The 25,878-nt window shown below is 36.4% G+C and overlaps 1 protein-coding gene across 3 annotated transcripts in view; it reads right to left on the bottom strand.

Annotated features, from left to right (window-relative positions):
• Positions 1-6,005: 6,005 nt before the first annotated feature.
• The window catches only part of wfs1b (Wolfram syndrome 1b (wolframin)), a 42,317-nt gene continuing 22,444 nt past the window's right edge, over positions 6,006-25,878 (bottom strand). For 2 of the 3 annotated variants that reach the window (XM_069925959.1, XM_069925960.1), the window contains 5 exons: positions 25,420-25,564; positions 12,661-12,831; positions 12,441-12,521; positions 9,472-9,614; positions 6,006-8,956 (listed from right to left, as the gene is read on the bottom strand). In XM_069925959.1, coding sequence (XP_069782060.1) covers positions 7,151-8,956; positions 9,472-9,614; positions 12,441-12,521; positions 12,661-12,831; positions 25,420-25,564 — 2,346 coding nt within the window. In that variant the 3' untranslated portion in view covers positions 6,006-7,150. The remainder of the gene's footprint in view (positions 8,957-9,471; positions 9,615-12,440; positions 12,522-12,660; positions 12,832-25,419; positions 25,565-25,878) is intronic. The other variant, XM_069925961.1, reaches the window with a different exon arrangement.

Here is a 25,878-nt window from a genome sequence, read left to right as displayed (position 1 = left end):
CTTATAAATGCTTTAAATGTGTCCCACAGTATAAACTTACTGCTCACCAAATCCCTATTCGTATCAAAAAACTGTTGAATTTGTTCAGTAATAAATTTACAAAATTCCTCATTTTTCAACAATGAAGAATTAAATCTCCAACGATAAGAAGGACCCATCTTATCTGTTCACACATATGTCATCAAAATGAAAGAATGGTCAGATAAAATCCTAGATTTATATTCAATCGACACTACATTATGCAATAATTGAGTCAACATCAGAAAAAAGTCAATTCTAGAGCAAGTGTAATATTGAGCTAATTAATACAAATAATCTTTCTCTTTTAAATTTGTCTTCCTCCATACATTGATTAAATTGAACTCCTTCATCAAAAACAATAGCTTCCTAGCTATCTTTTTCCTAGGCTTTATATAGCCTGACTTATCCATCAATGGGTCCAAACAATTAAAATCACCTCCCATCATAATTTGATGCTTAGCATCTGACAGATTAAGGAAAACGTACTGGAAAAAAAAACTCATCATCTACATTTAGTGCATAAATATTTACCAAAGTCTAAGATTCTGAAGAAATCTTACAATTAACAATCAAAACCCTTCCAATTGCCTCATATACTGACTCCAAAGTGAAAGATGAGTTCTTATGAATTAGAATCGCTACCCTTCTAGCTTTCCATATAACCATATAACCACTTACAGCACAGAACAGGCCAGTTCGGCCATACTAGTCCATGTCATAACAAATTCCCACCCTCCTAGTCCCACTGACCAGCACCCGGTCCATACCCCTCCAGTCCTCTCCTCTCCATGTAACTATCCAGTCTATCCTTAAATGTAACCAATGATCCCACCTCAACCACGTCTGCCAGAAGCTCATTCCACATCCCTACCACCCTTTGCGTAAAGAAATTTCCCCTCATGTTCTCCTTATAATTTTCCCCCTTCAATCTTAAACCTTGACCTCTAGTTTGAATCTCCCCCACTCTTAATTGAAAAAGCCTATCCACATTTACTCTGTCTGTCCCTTTTAAAATCTTAAACACCTCTATCAAGTCCCCCCTCAATCTTCTACGCTCCAGAGAAAAATGCCCTAGTCTGCACAACCTTTCCCTGTAACTCAAACCTTGAAATCCTTCACCATCTTTCAAATTAAAAGAATACATAACCTGTCCTACCCAATCTCTTTTCAATTTTTGACATTCACTATCCGTCAAATGTGTTTCTTACAAAAACTTCTTAATATAATTTAACACTCTCACGTTTAATTTGATTATTGAGCCCATTCACATTAAATGTAGCAAATTTCAAATTAGCCATCTACTCTATCTTTGCCATCATCTATACAGCTGGATCTCCATCTCAACAAAGAAACAACTCCTCTCCTCAAAGAGAAAAAAAAGAAATACACATATCTATAAGAAAAAAATTCACCCCAACCCCCCTCTCTTAAGTACTTCCCAAAAACATGGGTAGTGGCCCAAGCCACTAAGTGAGTGACAGCTTCAGCTGAGCTACAATGTGATTACATCTCCCCAGACAGATTAGTCACAATATAAAAATTCACATTTCACATATGATAAGCTTCTTCCAATCCTTTGTTCACTTGGTCATCATCCATCAAGTCTTCTTCAGAATCACTTGATTCCTTCTGTTCCGTCTCTTCCCCTTTTTTTCCCCCCCTTCTGAGATTCATCCCCACTATCATTTTTTTTCTTTTGAGATGGTGAAGACCGACCTTTCTAAAGATCTGGCAAAGATTTTACAAAGTCCAAAGCTTCTCTATCATCGAAAAAATGAGTATCATACTCACCATAAAAAATTTTCAGTACCGCAGAAAGTTGAAAAGTAAATTTGTAACCTTTCTGCCAAGAACCATTTTCACTGAATTAAATTCTTTATGCCTTTTGATAATATTTTGACTAAGATCCACATAAAAGAATACTCTTCTGTTTCGAACCATAGGAGGGCTTCCATGTTGCCTTGCATTCTGAACCGCCAATCTCAAAATTAATTCTCTATCTTGATATCTCAGGGACCTGATCAAAACAGATTGAGGTTGTTGACCAGGCATTTTTTTTTTCTCCAATTCCAATCCTTCCGGAAACATTTCATCCCCCAACACATCTGGTATCCATTTGCGGAAGAATTTAACCGGCTCCAGCCCATCAAAATTTTGAGGTAACCCCACAATTTTCACATTATTCCTACGGCTCTGATTCTCCAGTACATCAATTTTCTTCAATAAATCAGCTTTCTCAATTTTCCATCCCGTGAGTAATCGTACATATCACATTTTTCTTGATAGTGTTCAATAGTTTTAACACAATCCTCTAATTTGTCATCTATTTTCTTCACTTTTTCTTGAACTTTGTTGACTACTTTCGTATGTTTCACCATTTCAGCTTTAACAGTAGAAATATCGTCCGTAACAGTAGCCAGTTTACTATTGCGAGGTAAAGCCCATTGAAATTTGCTGTGACATTGTTTGAAACTGGCTGTCAAAATAGTCTTTATATTTAGTAAAGTGCCTACCCTGACCAGTCTCTGATTTTCCATACATTTCCTCTTGATCGCTGATCAGCTCTTCTTCAGAGTTAGTTTCTTGTTGCTGTTTCTCTCTCCCTTCTCTGATCCTTTTAAATTCTTCTTCTGTCCATTTAACTCTACTCTCCCCCTCTCCTCAGGTCTGAGGGCAACTCTCTGCCGATCCAGACTCGCTGGGTTGACGAGCAGCAGCCTCCCCCCGGGGTTAAAATATATGGAATAGTGCGCATGAGCACAGCTTCTGGAGAGTGACAGACGGCATCTTTACCTGGGCTCCACGATCCGAGCACCACCGTCACAGCTGCCAACACTGTGTTCGGAGAGAAGGAATACTCGATGTCACTGGTTCCAACTCCGAGGTAGGCTGAACTTCTAAACTTATCAATTGCTTTAAAATCAGTTTATTCATCGTTTGTGCTCTGGTTTTCTTCATGCTTGTGTTTAATTACTTGTAAAAACAAAGTATGAGAATTTTATATATTTAAAGGGTGCTACAAAATGGGCTTTTATTTAAATCTGCTGGGAGCGATGTTCAAACATGTCTCTCCCCTACGCCATCATGCCATCCCCCGTGTCTGGATAAGCTTGAACAGAAAATTTCCAGTCCTGAATAATTGAAAATATTCAATTATTTTCTCTTCATTACAATCCAACTGTTGGCATTTGAGTTGTAGGTTCTGATGTTATGTGATAGGCACTTCCATCAATTGTTTGTGCCCATTTTTAATATGGCTCAGAATTTTAGAACAGTGTGCAGTACAGGAATAGGCATTTCAGCCCATGTCGGCTGAACAGGATGCCAAATTAATCAATCTGAACTGCTTGCATACGATATAGTATATTCGGGGAATAAAGGGGGTATGTATCTATTCAAAAGCCTCTGACGCCATATTCTCATAGCTTGAGGAAACCAATACCTTACTCAAGCTAAAAATGGGCCTATCCAAATTGCTGGCAATTCTAACTTAGAATTTCTTATACAGGTACTAAACTTTGTTTGCAAATGCAGCAAGAATAAGACACGGGAGCAAATCAGGTTCATAAACACCTTTACTGAAACAGAGTAAAAGTCAAAGGCATTTGGGTAATAAACATCAATACAATCATTTAATACAGTGCAGTTACATAACAGTTTTGGTGCAGATGCTACACAAGTTCATATAATCATGAAATGCCACAAGGTAGATTTATAAATGGAAGTTAGTGCTTAAAAAAAAAACCAACAGCGAACTTGAGTCTTACAAGAACATCTTAAGAAATTTAAAGTATTTTGGTTCAATGTCAAATCCATAGGCACCAAGTTTTATTTTCAGGATTGCAGTGAGCACAGCATATTATCTGCTTTTTGATCGGTTTAAACCGATGAATAGAATAAGGGGTCGTAAAGCCACAGTGAAGGGTCACAATCAGGCACTTAGAGAGAAAATAAAGGAAAAAAGACTCAATGAACAACCAAGATGACATTTTTGAAACGTACCATTAACTGTTTCAATTCCTGATGCAGAACCATACATGTTAAATTATTAATTAGGGTCATGAAGCATAGCATTTGTTAGAAAACATTTCATTTTAATTTTTGCATGATTCAAAACATTATTAATGGTGCTGGACTTATCAAAAGCTCTCGCACCATTCATAAAGTAAACTTTTGTCAATCTGGAAATTATCACAGAAATAGATTAAAGTTCCATTGGATTACAAAAATCAAATTTAGCTTTACCATTTTGTGAATTAGCCGTTACAGTGAGACAGGGTCGGCACCCCACCCCCCCCCCACCCCAATAAGGTTGCAGCCATCGCTCACCGTCAGACACATTCATCAGCAGGTAGGTTCTAGCATCCATCAGCACCCACCCACCCCCTCCCCCACTGCTGAGCGAGTTTAAGTGTTCCACTGTGTCCCCCTCTAACATTCATTTTCGTGCTGACCCTGCAGTGAGATTAGATGGTTCAAATCATACTGAATGCATTAATGCGCAAATGCACATAAGAAATATTATTTCATTCCAGTTACTGCAAAATATATTATTTGCTAGCCTTTTTACTTACGACTACTTCCAAAACCAGATGATTGTTTATTTTCCATTCTAATCTTTCACTTGTGCCCTCCTTACTCAGAACATGATTTTCATGAAACAACTTTATTCATTGCTGGCCAAGTAATGTTCAAAAAAGTAATGATCCCCTGTATTGAAAAGTTAACACTGATATTTGTTTATATAAACCATACTTCATAAGTTTAAACATTTTATAATCATCAAAACTTTAAAAATTGTCATCTTTGGAACCCAAGCATCTTCCTCCTCGCACCAATATAAAATGTGCTGTAGAAACTCAGCTGGTCTCCAACAGGTATGTGTATTGCACTCAACTCCAACATCTACAAACTTTCTTGTTTAACTCCCCCCCGCCCCCCTTAAGCCAATTCACATTATACTCTTGTCTGTGAGATATATGAATTATACTATTTGGTAAGAAGCAAATTAAGCCATGCTTCATGAACTTTGAAGTTTCTTTTCTCGATCACAAGGAGTTAAAATACCCATACAAGATCAAATTCATAATTCCACAAACCAAGCTGATAGTAAATTAACAACAGATTTGTTTAAGATGACCAAATTATGAACTGTTCAATCTTGAATAAAATTTTCAGACAGAGAATTGAAGTGCTAATAGCAATTTCTTGTCGATTATAATCTAATTCTGTTGCTGGTCATCACTGCCACCTATGCCATTTTACTCCATCTTTTGATACTGAAATAAATCAATTACATTCAAAGAGTCAACATTGCTGATAATGAGGAATTTGATTACTCCAGCTTTTGGAGCATTGGTTAAAGGTTCAACAATAGGTACACTTCATTATCATTCTCCTGTCCCTGTGATACCATCACCCAGGAAGTGCATGTGTTTGGAGAATGTGGGGAGATGGAGGTAGTGGAGAGAAGGAGAAATATACCCCAGCTCTTTTAAGTTTCCTCAATTTACACATTTTGATGGTGTAAAAATTTGATCTGGCAACAAGTTTGTGTTCTATCAAATTAATCATGTAAAGTACATTTGTAAGTGACAGCTGTGCATTTCCAGTGACATAATGCCACAGATTGTATTAAATTAGTGATTCCCAAAATGGGTGGTGGAAAGTCTGAGGGGACAGTGAGGAGAAAGGAGGTGGTCAGGGGGCAGTGCCCACCCATCGAGCTCCTGACGGCTGATCCTTGCCCTGACCACCAGGCGCATTGAGATTCTGACAGCTGATCCTCGCCCCGACCACCAGGCCCATCGAGATCCCGATGGCTGATCCTCGACCCGACCACCAGGCCCATCAAAATCCCGATGGCCTGACCACAGTTCTTCGGCACAGCCGCCCTCTCATCGAGCTCCCGACAGTTGATCCCCACAGCCGCCCGCCCCTCGAGCTCCCAATGGCTAATCCTCTCTTCCCCCCCACCCGCCCGTCGAGCTCCCAACAGCCCAAAGACAATGTAATTGTAGTTGAGATGTAAATGTACCCTTTCATATTGCTAAATAAGTTGGTTTACAAAAAGTTTTATCTGTGAAATACATACACTTGTATACTATGTTAGATTAGTTGTTGAAATTTGTGCTAGACCTCAAACCAAGAAAGAGGTGCGTGTTCATTGTACATGTGTGGGGTGGGGGGGGGGTGGGTGCTAGGGACATGGCCTGGGTGCCAAGGGGGCAGCAGACTTAAAAAGTTTGGGAACCACTGTATTAGATCTTTAACTGGAAAATGTGCCAGAGATTAAAAGAAAAAGTAAATTTAAGTGATCCAGTGACAGCATACAGTCATCTCTTCAAAGCATGCAAGTAGTTTTGGATCTAAATTATGCAAGGGACACAAAGCAGGTTTCAATTTAAAAAAAAAACTGAACAAACAATGTGATTTTAAAAAAATTAAGGAAATATGATTGATCTTCCTCTGCATTTTAAAGTAAGGTGACAGCACTCCAAATGTTCTTGGTTATAATACAAATGTTTTTCACTCAAATGCAAAACCTAAGCAAGCCTAAAATGTCATTTCTGAGACCCTTTATTTATAAGGTTTTTCTATTAAATACTGTCTCATATATTTTCCAGTAGATTAATTCATAGTACTGCAGCATTTTGCACATATACATGATTCTCTATTTAGCACTATATTTTGAAATATACAGAATGATGAGGGTATTCCAGCATATTTAAGGTTGCTTAATTGGTTAATGCAAGTTTAAGTACCTTGTGAACAATCACTCACAATTTAGTAACCATTTAATCTCCCATTTATTTATTAAAATCATATCAGACCAAAAGAATAATTAGTACCTGGTCAGCCGTTCAAGTTCAGGTAAAGCATGTGCCCCGGGCACTGTAACCCAGAAAATCACTGGCAATTTCTTCCATTCATCTGTAACTGAATGGCTTCGTTGGGATAATATTTAATTTGAACTGGGGAAAAGGCATTTCTGTTGCCTTATGCACATTCCATTCTCTTAAGTGGAATAAGGTTCCGGTTTGTTAGACAAATATACTGCAATGTACCCTCAAGGAGACAAAAGCAGGAGTTTATCCAGCACAAGTAGAATGAAAAGTAAAACCTCAAATTATACAGCAGATATTGCTGGCTCAAATAAAAAGTTGAAAGCAAATTTTATAGCTTGCTTCACGATACCCCTCCAGTCATGCTCAATTTTAACCTGCCTTGCTGATGGTGGTATTAATTTTGACATACAGTTGAGACATCTAATGGCTTTTAGTTCAAAGACTGGCCACTTACTGCCCAACCTGCCCTCCAGAATGGTACTGAATTCCACCACATTTCCTTGCACCAAGTTCAGGAGCACAATCTTGAACTCATTACTAGCTCTCAGTACAATATCTTTAGTTGCATCATCTTCTGAAGCTCTCTCTCCATTTGCACTATAGGGCATGCCAACAGTTATTTCAAATTTGTAATGACAAAATCGTTTAAGATGACAGGTATGCTTGGTGAGAAATTTGAGACGACAAAGCTCATCCTCTACCACTGACACATTTTTGGGATTACATTCAGGATAGGACTCGCCGTACAAGCATCTCAGCCAATCACCTAAAAAGTATGGAAGCATATTAATTGCAGACTCTGCACTGTTGTCAACTTCGACAACACGAACATACTTGAACCTTCCAGTCCACGTAACTCTGTGTCCCTCAAGATGGCCACAAAGCATCTGAACCTTGGCCATGTTTGCCTCTTTCCAGGCACGTGGCCCACAAACAAAGCTGTACTGCTGCCAAGTTAAGGAGGAATTATATACCTTCATTCCTTCTGATCTGTACACATACACCCAGCAGAACATCATTATAGCAGTGAGCCAAACCAGGATGAGCTTGACAATTGAACTCCTTGTCAGGGACTTCACTAGTCCCAATAAGGTGCCTGTTGATTTTGTCCAAAGGTGGAGGACAACTGGAATAACACACAAAACAAGTGTGACTATTATCTTGATCAATTCCATAGAAGTAAACCACTTTATTATCTGGACCACAAACATCAATGCAACACCTATCAGGAGGATAGGCAGGGCAAAGAGAAATAAGAAGTAGCCAACCGATGCCCGAATAAGACCTAATCCTGTGGAGATCTTCAGAAGGTGGACTGCTAGTTCACACCACATAAAGCAGACAAGGTAAGGAATCAAGTAGCAGTAAGTACCTTTAAAGTTCCTCAGTTGTGCCATTCTGATCAACAAGCAGAACAATAAACAGTACAAGAAACATGGAAAGCTGATATTCAACACAAAGTTTTTACCCAGTGAGATGGATGCAAAATCTTTCCCAATGACACTCAGGTAGTACCAATTATCAGGAAGAGATCGAAAGAATCCTAATACTGACCATCCAATTTCTGTAATGAGAGCCCATCGCGTGTATGGTTCTGCACATGTACTGAGGCTCATGTAAGACGTGATCAAGAAGAAAATTGCAATGACTGACAACTCTGAACAAGGAATCCAATCTCTGTCTGCCACAGGAAAGGAAAGAATCACAAAGAACACAGAAAGCATGAAGTGTACGTGAGGTTCCAAGTGACTCCAACTAAAGTTCACCTCAGCCTGTTCTACATCTAGATCTGGTTCAAAGCGGAGTAGTAAGTCGGTCATTACCCTGAAATTGTCCCATGCTTTACTGTCCTGAAAGACTTTCAGAGTGCAGATCACCATGGAAAAGAAAGAAAGGTAAAATATGACTAAAGGGATGATGAAAGCAAAAAAATCAATCGTCAATTTGCTGATAATGAAAAAAAAGATGAGGGCATTGATGTGATGGAGAGGGATAATCGTCTGCAGCCAATGCATTCCAGCTTTGGAAGCTATTTCAATTAGATGTTCCTTTATTTCCATTAAGGCATGGAGTGGGTATTTCAGGATCTGTGGAAGATGACAGAAATCATGTTACATATACACAATTTTTAAAAAACCCACCTAAAAAACAATAAACGAGTTATTGTAAGCAGATTATCAGTATATTAATTGCAATGAGTTTACATGACTGTCCCATTGACAAGTAATACCATATATACAGTACAATAGGCCAAGAAAATAAACAGGATTCCATGGAAGTGAATGTAATAAAAAAAGGGGCAAATTACAATGTTCATTTAAAATCCTATGAAATGCCACATATGTCATCTTGAAGGATTTGGCACAACCCATTCTGTTGGTGCTTTTGTGGCTAAAAATATTTTCAAAACTGTTGGTAGGTTTGAACCATTCAAAGGACATTAATATATCTCTTCCCTCTGATAAATCTGCAATGTTGATAATTTGCCAAATAATTTAATCAAGCAGTTTTTGTAACAAAATCCAGGATATGGTAAAATGAAGTGTCAAAGACTGAATTTCACTTCCACTCTGACCATTGAAAGAGTCATGGTTAATTTTACCTTCTGCTGCAAAGGCATGTCTTCAGGTGGTTTCCCTTCAACACTGTCATCTTCTCCCTGGGTTAACAAGTTGGATGGGATAATGCCCATGGCATAATTCTTTGTCATCTCAACAAAATCTTCTACTTTCATCTCCTTGTTATCTGAAATAGCAGGATCAATGTTGGTTAATGTATGAGAAATGTGACTAAAAGGCCACACCACTGCAGCGTGCTATTCTCACGCTTGGAACAAGAGAGGATTCAATACTTGATCTCCTGCTAGGGAACCAGACAGGTCAGGTGGCAGAAGTATGTGCAGGAGAACATTTTGCATCCAGTGACTATAATGTCATTAGCTTCAACTTAATTATGGATAAGGATAGGTCTGGTCCTCGAGTTGAGATTCTAAATTGGAGGAAGACCAATTTTGTGAGAGTGGATTGGAATAAGTTGTTTTCTGACAAGGATGTGTTCAGTAAGTTGAAGGTCTTCAAAGGCAACATTTTGAGGGTGCAGAGTTTGCATGTTCCTGTCAGGATAAAAGGTAAAGCTAACAGGCATTGGGAACATTGGTTTTCAAGGTATATTGGTGATCTAGTTAAGAAGAATAGAGAAGTGCATAGCAGGTATTGGCAACAAGGAACAAATGAGGCACGAGAAGAGTATAGAAAATGTAAGAAAATACTCAAGACGGAATTCAGGAAGGCAAAGGAGGAAATGAGGTTGCTTTGGCAGATAATGTGAAGATAAATACAAGAGGACATGGCTCTAGGGTTTAGGAAAAACATTAGGTGGAACTTTTTCGCTCAAGAGAGTGCTGGGAGTGTGGAATTAGTTGCTATCTGACAGGTAAATGTGGGCTCAATCTTAAGTTTTAAAAATAAATTGGACAGATACATGGATGGGAGAGGTCTCAAGGGTTATGGAATGGGTAGAGGTCAGTGGGACTAGTGGTATAATGTTTTCAGCACAGACTATAAGGGCCGAATGGCTTGTTTTCTGGTTCTAGAATCAATACTTGGATGCATTTTTATTTGATAGGTGGATTATTTTGATTAAACTGTAGTCCGAACTTGCTGGGAGCAGCATTTGTCATGATATTGATTGGGTTTGTATTTGTTGCTACCTTAGAATCCCAAGCAAAAATAAAATAGTCAAGTCAAAGCTTGTATTCTTAGATTCACCTTGCCCTGACATACTAACTTCCCAAAATAGGTACAGGTAGATCTAATCTGGGACCTCAGTTGTGTTACAAAGGTATCACAAAATAGATGTGATATATGCATGCCTGCAGATACTGTGATTGTAGTGAAAACACAGAAATGCTTGAGGAACTCAGCATTCATTGGAGGTAAACATATAAAGCGATGTTCCGAGTCTGAGCTCTTCTTCAAGGTAAAAGTAGAAAGTAGACAGGTGCCCAAATTGAAAGGCTGGGGAGAAGGATAGAAACGGTAGGGGAAGAAGCACAGACCAACAGACAAAATGTGATAATTGTATATGGATATGACAGGCGAGAAAAGGTGAGAATTGATAGGGAGAGGGATTAGATATGTGAATTCAGATCTGGAGGAAAGCAGAGGAAAAAGGAAAGAAAAAGCCAGAGCTGGAGGTAAGGAGAAAATAGAGTAATATGGTGGGGGGGGGGAGGGGGGGGGGGGCTATTGGAAACCAGAGGTCGATGTTAATCCATCTGGTTGGAGGGTGGCCAGATGGAATATGAGGTGTTGTTCCTCCAATTTGTGGGTGGTCTCAGTCTGGCTGTTGATGAGTCCATGGACAGATATTTTGGTATGGGAATGGGGTGGGGAACTGAAATGGGTGTCACTGGGAGAGCTGGGAGACCACAATGGGAGTAACGGATGCAGCAGATGACTCTTGCCGATTTGAAGTACTGGTTCATTTAACCTGAATGGTGGTGAGGGAGGAGGTATGGGCACAAGTGGAGCACTTCCTTTGGTCACAGGGGTTGGTGCCAAAGGGGTGATTGGTGGGAACGAAGGAGTGGAAGAGGGAGTCGTTGAGGGAGTGGTCCCTGTGGAAGGCAAAGTGGCGAGGAGAGCAGCTGGTAGGGGATCATGTAGTAGGTGGTGAAAATGGTGTAGGACTGATGCGGATATGTGGGTGAGTGCTGAGTTAATAGTAGTGAAGAGGAAGCCATTTTTTTTGAAGGAGGAGAACATCTTGAATGATCCAGCATGGAAAACCTCATCCTGGGAGCAGATACAACAGACACAGAGGAATTGTGAGAAAAGAATGGCATCCTTACAGAGGACAGAGTGTGAGGAGGTATAGTCAAGGTAACTGTGGGAGTAGAAAGTGTTTGTCACGAGTTTGTCTCCCGAGATTGAGAAAGGAGAGAGCATTACTGGAGATGGGCCAAGTGAATTTGAGGTCAGAGTGGAAACAAAATAGATGTTTCAGTCACTACAAATACAAGTAAACAATCTACGATGCAACATTGATATTGGAATGATTGTAAGGTTGGTTAATTTTCTACTGTTGCAACAAACTGCTGTTTGAGAGCTGCTGAATCTCTGACCTTATACTAATTTGTCAGTCAGCATGTGCTGATTTTCCATTGGATTTTCAACGTTTCCTCCTTTAAGGGTTTCCCCTGAAATTTCAAGTATTTTTAGTTCTAATAGGTTTTTCCCCATACAAAATAAACGTCCAAACAGAAGTTATATTTGGATGTAGTGAGCAAACTGGAAAAAAATTCTGCTATATATAATGAAACTTGATTTTAAGCATCCTTTTTCTTTATTAAGATTGTATGAACTGGAAAATTTTGGAGATTATTTTGTTTTCCTGTTGATGGGTATTTTCTAGTAAAATCCTCCACTGTTTAGGCAATATTTCCTCAATCAATGAGGAAAATTAGATTAATGACAAAACAGATTTTTTTTACAAGATTGCATTACACAAAATATTAGTTATATTTTATGACTACCAAATGAAAAAGAGCTGGAAAAGTTTTACCCTTACTTTGAAAGGTGACCAGTCGTTCAAGCATTCGCCTCTCTTTTTGCAGCACTTTTGGAACAGGGCCTGGAGCAACCTGGGTCTCTGTGTTACACAAAGCCAACAAAATTAATTTATCATCAATCATGGTCCTTGTAAATCTGAAAGTCTGTCATCCCTTCCAGGTTGGTCTTTCAAACCACAGCTGACATGGTGTAGCCATTATTACTCTCTTTTATCCTACCTTCAGCATTGATCTGGCTGACATTTTCCAGGAGTTCAGACACAGCAACCTGTTTTTTGCGCTTTGGATTAAGCCTCCAGTACATAACTAAGGTAGCTTTCCGTACAACCCGCTCAAACTCACTTTCACTCGCAAGCTGTTTCACCTCTTGCTCATTTTCAGAAGTTATGCCTTAAAGGGAAATAAAAAGCATAAGATCAGGGACCATCTCATCTTACAAAAACATTCTGCAACAAAAATAATTTTAAGGTGACCACCTACCATCTTTGGCAACTTATTTATAAATCAATTTCAGACAGGCATCAACTCATTTTTAAGACACTTTTTCCCAAATTATTTCTATTCTTCCAATTAGGGATGCAACAAGTAATGGATTTAGATTTTAAAAAAAATTTTTTTTACAGAATTCAGTAGTATGAAGATTCAGACACGACACACATGATTAATTTTGAAGTCTGAACAGAAAAAGTGAGTGAATTTTGGAATGAAGTAATGCTTGGAAACCAAGTTCATAGAACATTAATAGATTAATATTTCCAAAAAAAAATTGGGTGGCACAGTTAGTACAATACTGTTCAGCATTATTTTTAATTTTTTTTAAAAAATTTTCACACTGTGAACCATATCAATCAAAATACACACAAACATTTCCCTCTTGAATATACACAGTGGCATTTTCTCCCCCTTTTTTTCCCCCCTCCCTGCCCTTCCTCCTTCCCACACACTTCCATACCCATTAAACGTTCAAGATATACAATACAATAAACCCATTAAACAATGTCATCACACAATGAAAATAAACAACAAAATTGTGTCATCTACTTTTACACACTGGATCAGGTCATTTCATCTTTTTCTCATTCTATCATTTTAGGGGGTGGAGGTCTCCAGTAGGCCCTCTCTGTTGTGTTCCATGTACGGTTCCCAAATTTGTTCAAATACTGTGACTTTATTTTTTAAATTGTATGTTATTTTTTCCAATGGAATACATTTATTCATTTCTATGTACCATTGCTGTACTCTCAGGCTCTCTTCTGATTTCCAAGTTGACATTATACATTTTTTTGCTACAGCTAAGGCTATCATAATAAATCATTTTATCCAATTTGAGGCCTAATTCTTTACTTCATATATTACTTAGAAGAAAGATCTCTGGATTTTTTGGTATGTTGCTTTTTGTGATTTTATTTAATACCTGATTCAGATTTTCCCAAAACTTTTCCACTTTCTCACATGCCCAAATTGCATGTACTGTTGTTCCCATTTCCTTCTTACAGTGAAAACATCTATCTGATAATGTCGGATCCCATTTTTAAAAACTTTTGCTGCGTGATATACAGCCTGTGTAACCAATTATATTGTATCATGCGTAACCTCGTGTTTATTATATTTCTCATAGTTCCAGAGCATTAACTTTTCCCATGTTTCATTTTTTATCTTTATGTTTAAATCTTTTTCCCACTTTTGTTTGGGTTTATAGCTTTTTTCATCATTTTCTTTTTCTTGCAGCTTGATGTACATGTTTGTTATAAATCTTTTTATTATCGTTGTTTCTGTAATCACATATTCAAAACTGTTTCCTTCTGGTAATCTCAGTCTGTTTCCCAATTTGTCTTTTAAGTAGGTTTTCAGTTGGTGGTATGCAAAGATTGTACCGTGAATTATACAATATTTGTACTTCATTTGTTCAAATGATAATAAGTTATTTCCCAAAACAATTTTCTATTCTTTTAATTCCTTTTCTCTCCCATTCTCTAAAGGAAAGGTTATCTATTGTGAAAGGGATCAGTTGATTTTGTGTTAATATTAATTTTGGTAGTTGGTAATTTGTTTTCCTTTCTATGTGAATCTTCTTCCACATGTTGAGTAAATGGTGCAGTACTGGTGAACTTCTATATTGCACCAGTTTTTCATCCCACTTATAAAGTATATATTCCAGTACCATCTCCCCTATTTTATCTAGCTCTATCTTGGTCCAATCTGGTTTTTCCCTTGTTTGATAAAAATCTGATAAATACCTTAATTGTGCTGCTCTATAATAATTGTTAAAGTTTGGTAACTGCAAACCACTTGTATGTACCATTCTGTTAATTTATCTAGCGCTATCCTCGGTTTCACCCCTTTCCATAAGAATTTCCTTATTATTCTCTTTAGTTCATTGAAGAATTTCTCTGTTAAGGGAATTGGTAACGATTGAAATAGGTATTGTATCCTTGGGAAGACATTCATTTTAATGCAATTTACCCTTCCTATTAGTGTTAGTGGTAATTCTTTCCAATGTTCTAAGTCATCCTGTTATTTCTTCACTAATGGCTGATAATTTAATTTGTATTGATGGCCTAAATTATTATCTAATCTAATACCTAGGTATTGAATTGCTTGTGTTTGCCATTTAAATGGTGATTCTTTTTTTAAATTCTGTGTAATCCGCATTATTCATTGGCATCGCTTCACTTTTATTTGCGTTGATTTTGTACCCCGATATTTCTCCATATTCCTTCAATTTCTTTTTTTTTAAACTTTATTTAAAATTTTATGACATGAATAAAATAAAAATTACATTTAAAGAAATAATAAAAAATAAGATAATAAAAATTAGAATACTACATCATTAAACTACACAAATTAACCCCCCCAATAATTATAACACAACATTAATCATCTAATTTAAAATTAGTCCAACCCTCCCCCCAAAATAAAGAGTGAAGAATTAATTAACAATATTGTAAATAAAATAGAAAAAACCCCACTTATAAAAAAGGATAAAACTTAACAACAAAAAAAATTACTAACAACAAAAAAAATATCAATACTAAAATAATACCCTTAAACATATATTTAAATCAAACATAATACATGTATAAAAAAAAGAAAAAAAAAGAAAAAAGGTCAAACTCTTATAAAATTCTTCATATTCTTCATTTATAACATCTTCAAAATTCTCTATCGAAATTAACTTAATTTTATTAAATTCTTCTCCCTCAATGTATTTGTACTTAATTTTCTTCTTTTTCTTCTTATCACCTTTCCCCTCATCTTCCTCTTCATCTAATTCAACATCCTCAATTTTTGACTTATTATCTTCTGTGACATCATCCTCTTAAAAAAGAAAGAAAAAAAGAAAAAACCCCCCCCCAAAAAAGAGAAAAAAAAGGAGAGAGAAAAAACCTCCTAATTCCCTCTCAATTACAATCAGAAAACAAAGAGTTAAAAAAAATTATTTATTTTTAAAAAAATAATAATTAAAAAACCTTCACTTCTTAACCCAAAAATTAAAAAGAAAAAAAACAGGTCGGAGGTCACAACTACCTCCTCCTGTTTAAACCGCCCAAAGCGGTAACTCCCCCAAAATATTGGGTGTGAGATAACTCACAGGTAGCTGATGACTTCTGGAAACTAGTGCCCACCCAGTTCCCTCTCCCAACTCCCATTTCATTAAACTATCATCATTATTTAAACTATTTAAACTCTTCAAAAAATAAGATAAAAGATTTATTTTTTTAAATCAACGTTACCACTTCGGTCACCATTGCTTCCATTTCTTTTAAAAAACTGTATCCCACCTTACATCTCTACTCTCTTTGGAGACCTTGAAGGACTACATCGTTCCTGAAACTGCATGATTGGTAGAGACTGAGCAAAGTCCATAACCTCTTTAGGATTGTCAAAGAACTTTGGCTAATTTCCATCCTAAAAAATCTTCAGTACTGCAGAATACCTGAATGTTCCCTTATGTCTTTTTTTCCACAACCGTTCTTTCACAGAATTAAATTCGCGTCGTTGAAACATAATTTCTTGACTCAAATCTTGATAGAAGAAAACAGGATTATTCTGAACCATCAAAGGAGATCTATTTTGCTGGGCATTTCTAATAGTCGTACGTAAAATTGTCTCTCTGTCACAATTGTTTAAACAACGGATCAAAACAGATCTTGGATTCTGTCCTGAAAAAGATTTTCTTCTTAAAACTCTATAAGCACGTTCCAGTATTAAACCTTCAGAAAATTTATCCTGTCCTAACACTCGTGGAATCCATTCAGTAAAAAATTTTCTTGGATCTGGTCCTTCTATGCCTTCTGGCAAACCAACAATTTTCACGTTGTTCCGTCTAGATTGATTCTCCAAATAATCAACCTTTTTTGCTAAATATTTATTTTGGATCTGCAATGTTTCAATTATTCTATTTTCATCTTGCAGTTGATCCTGTGCATCGACTAAACCTTGATCACACATTTCAAATCTTTCAATGGTTTCAAGCTTAAAAGCTCCATTAATGACTTCAGCCATCGTATTAATCTTCGAAATAAACAGGTTCACAAAATTAGCTGTGACTCGATACAGAATATATCTTATCTTCAAGATCCTTAACAAACATTTCAACAGAAGTAGATTCAGGCATAATGGGGTCTTGCTGTTCCTTAGAGACCACGGGATCTTCTGTCCCTTCCCTTAATTTAGTATCTTTTCTAGCAGTTTGACTTCGTATAAAAATCCCTCTCAAAGTCCCGCCAGCAATGCCAGGAGACTGAAGATCAGGGTTATCTTTAAGCCAAATCTCTTTAATCATCTTCACTGAATCGATGTCTGGAAAAACCGTTGTAATTGAAGATGCATTTTGCAGCGCCACCACTATAGCAGTCGAATGACAACTCTTTAACTCTCCAGCTGGTGGCGCCCCAGCTGATTCAACTGTCAAAACCTCAGCAACAACACCTGCAGAGGCCACCGCGCGAAACACTGGCACCCGTCCAGCCCCTTGTTCTGAAAGCTGTTGAGTGCGACCTTCAGAGAGCCTCACCGGCTTAAAACAAAGCTTCAATGCCGAACTCTGCATGTCCTCCTCTGGATCCATTCTACGTTAAGACCTGGCTTCTTGTAAACAAGTAGGCTCAGACAATTTCGGAAAATGTAGTTTTTTTAACAGTCCGTTGATATTTTCTTTTACCCTTTTTTTGCATATAAACCATTAGGCACTAATCCAACACCTCTTATTATTTATAAACTTTTAAAAGAACTTTAACGGGCACTTAAAGACAAAACAATAAATCAGATTCAGGAGAGGTCTGGAAGGCACGTCTGTTCCCTACGCCATCTTGCCACGCCCCCATATTCCTGCAATTTCTTATGTAGTTCTTTTATTGATATTTCTGGTTCTGTTAAGTATATTATGATGTCATCTGCAAATAAACTGATTTTATAATCCTTCTTTATTTTTATCCCTTTTATTTTATTTTCTGTTCTTATCAGTTCTGCCAATGGTTCTATTGCTAAAGTGAACAGTGAAGGAGATAGTGGACATCCCTGCCTAGTTGACCTATTTAATTTAAATTGGTTCGATATATATCCATTTACTGTCACCTTCTCCAATGGTCCCTTATATAATGCTTTAATCCAATTAATATATTTTTCTGGTAGGTTGAACCTCTGCAATACTTTGAATAAATAATTCCATTCTACCCTGTCAAAGGCTTTCTCTGTGTCTAAAGCAACAGCCACTGTTGGTATCTTATTTCCTTGTACTGCATGGATTAATGATCTTGCAGACATTATCCGTTGTTCATCTTTTCTTAATAAATCCAGTTTGATCTTGTTTTACTATTTTTGGTACACAGTCGGCCAATCTGTATGCTAATAATTTCGCTATTATCTTATAATCTGAATTAAGTCGAGATATTGTCTATATGATGCTGGTGTTAGTGGATCTTTCCCTGTCTTAGGTATCACTGTAATTATTGCTGTCTTACATGAATCTGACAAGTTTTGAGTTTCTTCTATCTGGTTCATTACTTCCAGGAGAGGAGGAATTAATAAATGTTTAAATGTTTTATAGAACTCTACTGGGAATCCATCCTCTCCAGGCATTTTATTGTTCAGCAGCTTTTTTAATATATCCTGTACTTCCTCTATTTCAAATGATTTTATCAGTTTGTTTTGTTCCTCTTCTTGCAATTTCAGCAGTTCAATTTTAGCTAAAAACTCTTCTATTTTATTATCTTTCCCCTCGTTCTCAGTTTGGTATAATTGTTCATAAAATTCCTTAAAGTTCTCATTAATCTCTATTGGGTTATATGTAATTTGTTTGTCCTTTTTCCTTGATGCCAATACAGTTCTTTTAGCTTGTTCTGTTTTAAGTCTTGTGTTTCATCTCCCAGCTCGTAATACTTCTGCTTTATTTTCATTATGTTCTTCTCTGCCTTCTACGTTTGTAATGTTTCGTATTTTATTTTTTTGTCAGCCAATTCTCTTTTTGTTGTATCTTCTCTTGTTGCTAGTTCTTTTTCTGTACTTACTATCTCCCTTTCCAACTGTTCTATTTCCCTACTGTTCAGCATCATGACCTGGGTTTGAATCCTGAACTGCCTATAAAGAGTTTATACATTCTCTCCATATCCATGTAGGTTTCGTCTCAGTGCAGGTTACTCCCACCCACCAAGAATGTACAGATTTTGTAGGTTAATCAGTGTGTTTGGGCAGCACAGACTTGTGGGCTGGTAGGGCCTGTAACCATTTAAATTAATGGATGGCTCTATTTGAAAAAATGTCTTCAAATTTTGCATCTTTATAAATGGAAAACAAGCTAAAAGTGTAAAACAATCCTTAAATATTGGACAAATATGTGTATTTGCATACAAGTCAGTTCTGATAGTCACAACTGTTTGAGCCAACCCAGATAGATGATAGAGAAAAAGGTAGCCTCCTCTTGCATTTTCAATTAACTGTCCTTTTCCATACATATTAATACCTATCTTAAATGTTATTTTTTTTCCATTTTACTTTTGGGAGGGGAAATATTTTGGTTTTCAACAGTATTTTGAGTATTTGCGATTTGGCCAGGGGCTTTGTTCTTTCAGACCATAATTTAAATTAACTTTTTTTGCTGATATCAATGTGATAATACTTTGAGCCACTTCTGAAAGACATCATACTAACACATGGCTTCACTTTTCACTCATTTTAGGTGTTTTCCCACCTTTTACTAATCATAGGCACCATTCAATATCGTTAATAAATTATCTCAACTCTATGAAAGTTCCAATTCCAACCCTTATATTTCTAGAGTGTAGGATGTCAGTCAATTTGGTCTTTTCTCTTAACATATTCTCATCAGGTATAATTGCCTATTGTCCCTGGAGTACAGTAACAAGCTACCTCACCTAACTGGTCTGTCTCTTATTCTCTTTTTGAACTTTCTCCCACTCTTCATCATCCAATTGTATCAACACATATTTACATTTCTTCCTCACAATATGGTTGTCTTCCCTCTAAATGCTCATTTTATTCCCAACTAGTTGTGCCAACATGTCCCACATTCTAATCATTCTCCGTGAAAAGAATTTTCTTTTTTTAATTGGAATTATTAATAAATATTTTATTCATTGCTCCCAATTTTAATTAAAGAGTGAACTTCTCAAATTCATCCAAACTCCCTCAGTTTTAAAAATGAGAATCAGACTGCTTAAACTTTCATGAAATGCAAGTCTTCAAGTGAAAGTGCCATCATTCGTAATTAAAAGATATTTTCAAATGCAGGAAAATATGATTGTGCAAACACAGGTGGCAGGTCAGAAGATTGTACAGAATATCAATTACTGTCAAGAATGATTGAAAGATTAATAAAGAAAAAGTCAGAATATGAGAGTAAGGTACAAATGCAAAACTAAGTTTCTGGAGCTATTTGAAGATTTAACAAGATTACTATTAGGTTCTGTAAATAAAAAAATCTGGGAATTAATCATGTAAGATAAGGTTATGATAGATGGATGCAATACTGAAGATACAAGCTGCATTCCAAAAAGAATTGGATGACAAAAGGAAGGAAGAAAGATTAGAATTGAGTAAATTGTTCAAATGATAGACTTGAAAACTAGGATCGCAGAAGTAACTAGGCAATTTTTTTGTTGATTTTACAAAAATTCCTAAAATCATGGAAGGTTCCATTAAATTAGAAAATAGAGAATGTAGATTCTTTATTTAAAAAGGGAGATAAAGTAGGAAATGACACCCTATTCACGTTATCTGCCAATTTTCTGCATGTTCAGCTGTGTAGTCATAGATCAGCCCATCCTGACTTTTTCCAAACATGTCACTACCAGACAAGTATGGTGAACAGTTTCCAGGCCACTTGTATCAAGTAGTTTCCTGTTGTGTGGTGTTATTACAGAGAACTTCTTTTTTGTTTTTACATCGCTGCATCATTTGATTACTAAACTAACTTGTGCTTTTTAAGTATCAATTGTTCAGTGAATATATTTCCTTTGGGTGCTTAAACATTTTAGTGTATTATATTAATACTCATGTAACATTACAGGGCATGTTTATTTGGGAGGAAGTATCAATTGCAAAGGAAAAGGTCTTTGTGGTAACCACATTTTGTGGTACAAGTATACACTTTCCTGTTATCCACAGAAAGTTGTGCCCTTCTTAAATTGCAGAAAAGGTCTCATTGTACAGACTGTTAAGTTAACATTTTTAATGAGGAAATTTTTAGAAACTAATTACTCAAAAAACATACAGGAGTTGCAGGTTAATTGGCATATTTGTGTAGCACAGGCTCATGGGCCAGATCAATTTTTAAAAAATATATTTATTCAGCATCAAAAAGCAATTCATACACAATATACAGATGTACACTGTGTTTCTATTTTCATTTTTTTTTTAAAAACAGGAAAAAAACAACACACATATATACAAATGTTCACATACATCCTCAGTTACATGCCCAGATACCCCGCCCCTGACCACCTTGGCACCTTTGCTGACAGTATTATTGGTATATTACCAATTGTTCTGATACAACAGTGTTATGGTTAGTTTTGTACTCCATCAGCACTTATAATTCAGAGAAGAAAATGCATAAAGCGCCGCCATTTGTGGAAAAAATTTCCGACGGACCCTCTTAATGTGTTTTTGATTTTTTTCCAGTTTAATAAAGAAACTGATATCCTAAATTCATGGTGTAATAGAAGGACCACTATCAGACTGACAGTGCAACAAGATTAGATGCTTGGGAGGTGGCCATCTAAAAACGGTCATGTAAACATAGAAAAGTACACAAGCTCAGTGACTGGCGACATCAGCAAGTGCATGGAGGATGTTACTGAGATCAAATACTTCATAACTAGGGCTAACCAGAAACTATGGTTGAATGCAGAGGTCTGGGCCTTCTCAGAGATAGTGATGCAGGGTGCAGGATGGCACTAAGATCAGCCAGAGCTGAACTCTCCCATGCAATCCGGAAGGCTGTGCAACACCAGCGACACGAGGCAGATATGGCAAGGGATCAAGACTATTAGGGATCGCAAGTCAACCTTGCGAGTTGAAGACAATTTGTCTCTTTTTCAGACAGACTGAACATCTTCTTTACACAGTTTGATGAGAACAGGATGATGCAAAAGAGGCCAGCTGCACAACAGTAGCTGGCCTCTTCAACAACGATGAGTCACTCTACAGAAAAGAGGTGGAAAATCTCATTAAATTATGCAAGAGTAACAACCCAAGCTCAATGTGGACAAGACAAAGGGCATGATCATGGTCTTCATGAGGACCAGGAATGACTACCCTCCATTACCCATCAACAACTCTGTAGTAGAGAGTGGAGAGCACCAAGTTCCTTGGAAATCACTTAACTACTGACCTATCGTGAACACTCAACATCTCCTCACTGTCAGGAAGGTGGAACAGCTGCTGCACTTCCTGCAAAGACTGAAGTGGGCAAGGCTAAAGGCCACCATCTGTCAACCTGCTATAGGAGCTCTTTCAAGAGCATCACAATGTGGTAAGGTTGCTGCAGAGAAATGGATTGGAGATCAATCAACAGGACCATAAGAGTGGCAAAGAGGATATCTGGAGTCTTTCTCCCCCCCCATCAATGTGACCTTCGGGGATCATTGTCTGAAGAGGGCTCACAAAATCGTTGAGAAATCCCTCCACCCTGCATACAGCATCTTTCAGTTGCTCCCATAGGGAAAGAGATACAGGAGTATCAGAGCCAGCACCACCAGGCTGAGGATCAGCTTCTTGCCATGGGCACTAAGAATGCTGAACAACCAAAGGAACTGATCACATGAACAATTCAAGACTCTCATATGCACAAAGCACCATCTATTTATTTATTTATTTGCTTAGATGAAATACTGCAAATGTTTCCTGTATGTGTGTCATGTTTGGTGCTTTGCACTGAGAACTGGAGAATGCTGTTTTGACAGGTTCTACTTGTACAATCTGCTGACAATAAACTTGACTTAATTTAAGTGATGTTACTAGCAAGAAAATCATTAGAAAAGTTAACATGGAAATATGAATTAGGAGGATGACATCTTCCTAATTTTAAGAATTATTATAAAGCAGCACAATTAAGATTTCTTGTTTCTTTGTTTGTAAAAACTAAACCATCTTGGGTAGAAATTGAATTAAATAAAATCAGAGAAACTATATCAGAAGAGTTTCTTTATAAATGGGAACCAAAATTAATAACAATGGATAAAGATGCTCCAATATTGAAACATTTGCTTAATATTTGAAATAAAGTTAAATTAGAAATTGATGGAAATTTTTTAGTGTTAAAAATGCCATTAATTAATCCTCTCTTAATTTTTTCAAAAGATTATCTTTTTTTGAATATTTGAAATAATAAAGGAATTTCTAAACTGGGAGATTCCTATGATAATGATAGAATTATGTCATTTGATCAATAAAAAATTAAATATGATATTTCCCACAACACACTATTTTGTTACTTTCAATTAAGAGCCTATTTAAGAGAGAAATTGGGATCTGCTATTTTTTAAAATCTTACAAATTTAGAACAAGTTATTGTTGATGGAATGACTAAAATATTAATTTCAATGGCATACATGTTGGTACAAGAACAAACACCTAAAGCAGGTTTGTTTAATTCAAAAGAAGGATGGGAACAAGATTTAAATTTAACAATAGATCAGCCAGCAGATATGGCAAGATTTATGTTAAGAAATTATGTCTAATACTATTAATGTAAGGTATAGATTACTCCATTATAATTTTTTACATCAATTATATATTACATCTCAGAAAATGAGTGGATGGAGATCGAATATATCGGACCAATGTTTTAGATGTGGAAAAGAAGTTGGAACCTTTCTTCATTCTATGTGGTCTTGTTTGAAAGTTAACCCTTTTTGGATTTCTGTAAGTTTCTACAATAAATTACTGGTGTTGTTTTTCCGTTTAATCCTGAATTATTATTGTTGGGAAATTTTGAGAATATCACTCCTAAATTATTATTTTCAATTGAAATTTGTTAAGTTACTTTTGGTAATAGCAAGGAAATATATTGCTGTTACATGGAAATCAGATGCTTCATTAACATCAGAAAGATGGCACACAGATTCAAAGTTGTATTGCTTTAGAAAAAAAAAATACATAATTTAAGGGGAAAATATTCTTTATTTTTACAAATTTGGAGCCCGTGCACTAGAATAATGAGATTAACATTATATATTTTTTTTGTTTTGAATTCTCCAAACCAGTGAAGTTTTCCCGAAATGAGTAATAATTTTGGAAAAATGTTTTTTTTGGGGGATTCTTGAGTGTCACCATGAAATTAATATACAGATATGTTATTATGTATTTTATATTTAGACTTTAGTTATTGGGATTAGTTTAGTGTGGGGGGAAGAGTTTAGTTGGTTTTTAGGAGTTTTTTTAGTTTTAGTTATTTCTTTTCAGTTTTCCTTTTTTTAATATATCAACATATATTTGTAAACACTGTAACATTGTGATTTGATACTAATTGTCATAATTATCATATATGTTGATTTAAATAAAATATTCAAAAAAAGTAAGTGATGTTTTATATGCATTTTTTTTATCGTTCAGAAGACTAATTCCTGGAATGGATAGGTTATTTAATGAGAAATAGAGACATTGAGTCACATAGCATGGAAACAGCTCCACAGGTCTAGCTTGTCTGTGCCATACAATGTGGCCAGATTAGTGACAGATGACTTAAGCATAAAAAAATCTTCAAGAGTGGGGGAAGGAGTGTTGTTAATTGTTGGAGAATCCAGAACTAGGGTTACTGATTTAAAACTAAGGGATGTCCATTTAAGAGGCAAACATAATTTTTCTTCAAATGGTTTAGGAACATTCTATCTTTAAGTCTTTGAATATTTTTCGGCAGGGTAGATAGATTCAGGATAAATGTTACTGGGAGTTGATACAAATGCTGAGATGATGTTGTACTCAGACCATCAATAATCTTGTTGAATGGCAGACCAAGCTGGTAGGGTCAAGGCGCCTACTCTTGTGTGTCTTTTTATGACCAGGTTCTATTTAATGTTGTCACTTTGGACCTTTTTTTAGTAGATGTATTTAGGGTGGCATGAATGGTGAGCGATTAGTGCAATGCTATTACAGCACCAGTGACCTGGCTTCGAATCTGCCACGGTCTGTAAGGAATTTGTACATTCTGCCCATGACTACCTGGGTTTCCTCTGGGTGCTCATTCCTCCCATGTTCCAAAGGTGTGGAGGTTAATTTGGACAGCACGGGCTTGTGGGCTGGAAGGACCTGTTAACGTGCTGTATCTCTATCATAATAAATAATATACACTGTACAGCATTGTCCAGAACTGAATACATATTCATTATGATATTGGTGTATTTTTTTAATCATAATTCCCTCTTTAATTTTACTTGTTTTATCATGGCATCCAGTTTTTTCAATTGAAATATTTTCAAGCTGATTAGCAAGTAGTAACTTTAAGTTACAAAAACTTACCTTTCCTTTCTGCAAGACAACTTTTCAAAAGTTTTACTGCTTCTTTCTTGCCCTGTTTGGCAGCTTGGATCAACCACTCTACTGCTGTACAATTATTCAGTTCTTCATCCTTTTCACCAGCTAGCTTCAGATAATATTTACCAACCTGGATGCAACAGAGAAAGTACACTATAATATTTTCAGAAATGCACAAACTTTTGTTGAGAGGATGTGCAGTTACAGTGGTCATATATTTTTAAAAAATGCTCAATTCTTCCCTTACTAAAATGGAGGCAGTATCCATTGTTTGTTGGATTCAAGAATTCAAGGATGTGGTTTAATAATCTGATCATTTTATTACTTGCCTCAAGATGCAAACTGTGACAATAAGGTGTGAAAGAGAAAATTTCACAAAAGCTAGTATATTGTTGCCCTGGATTGAAAGCTTGATGAGAGGCTGTTCAATAATATGAGTATTCC

The sequence above is a fragment of the Narcine bancroftii genome, chromosome 3 (assembly GCF_036971445.1).
Source record: "Narcine bancroftii isolate sNarBan1 chromosome 3, sNarBan1.hap1, whole genome shotgun sequence".
NCBI lineage: Eukaryota > Metazoa > Chordata > Chondrichthyes > Torpediniformes > Narcinidae > Narcine > Narcine bancroftii.
The sequence above is the reverse complement of the archived record's forward strand: the minus strand, read 5'-3'. Positions and strand labels throughout refer to the sequence as shown.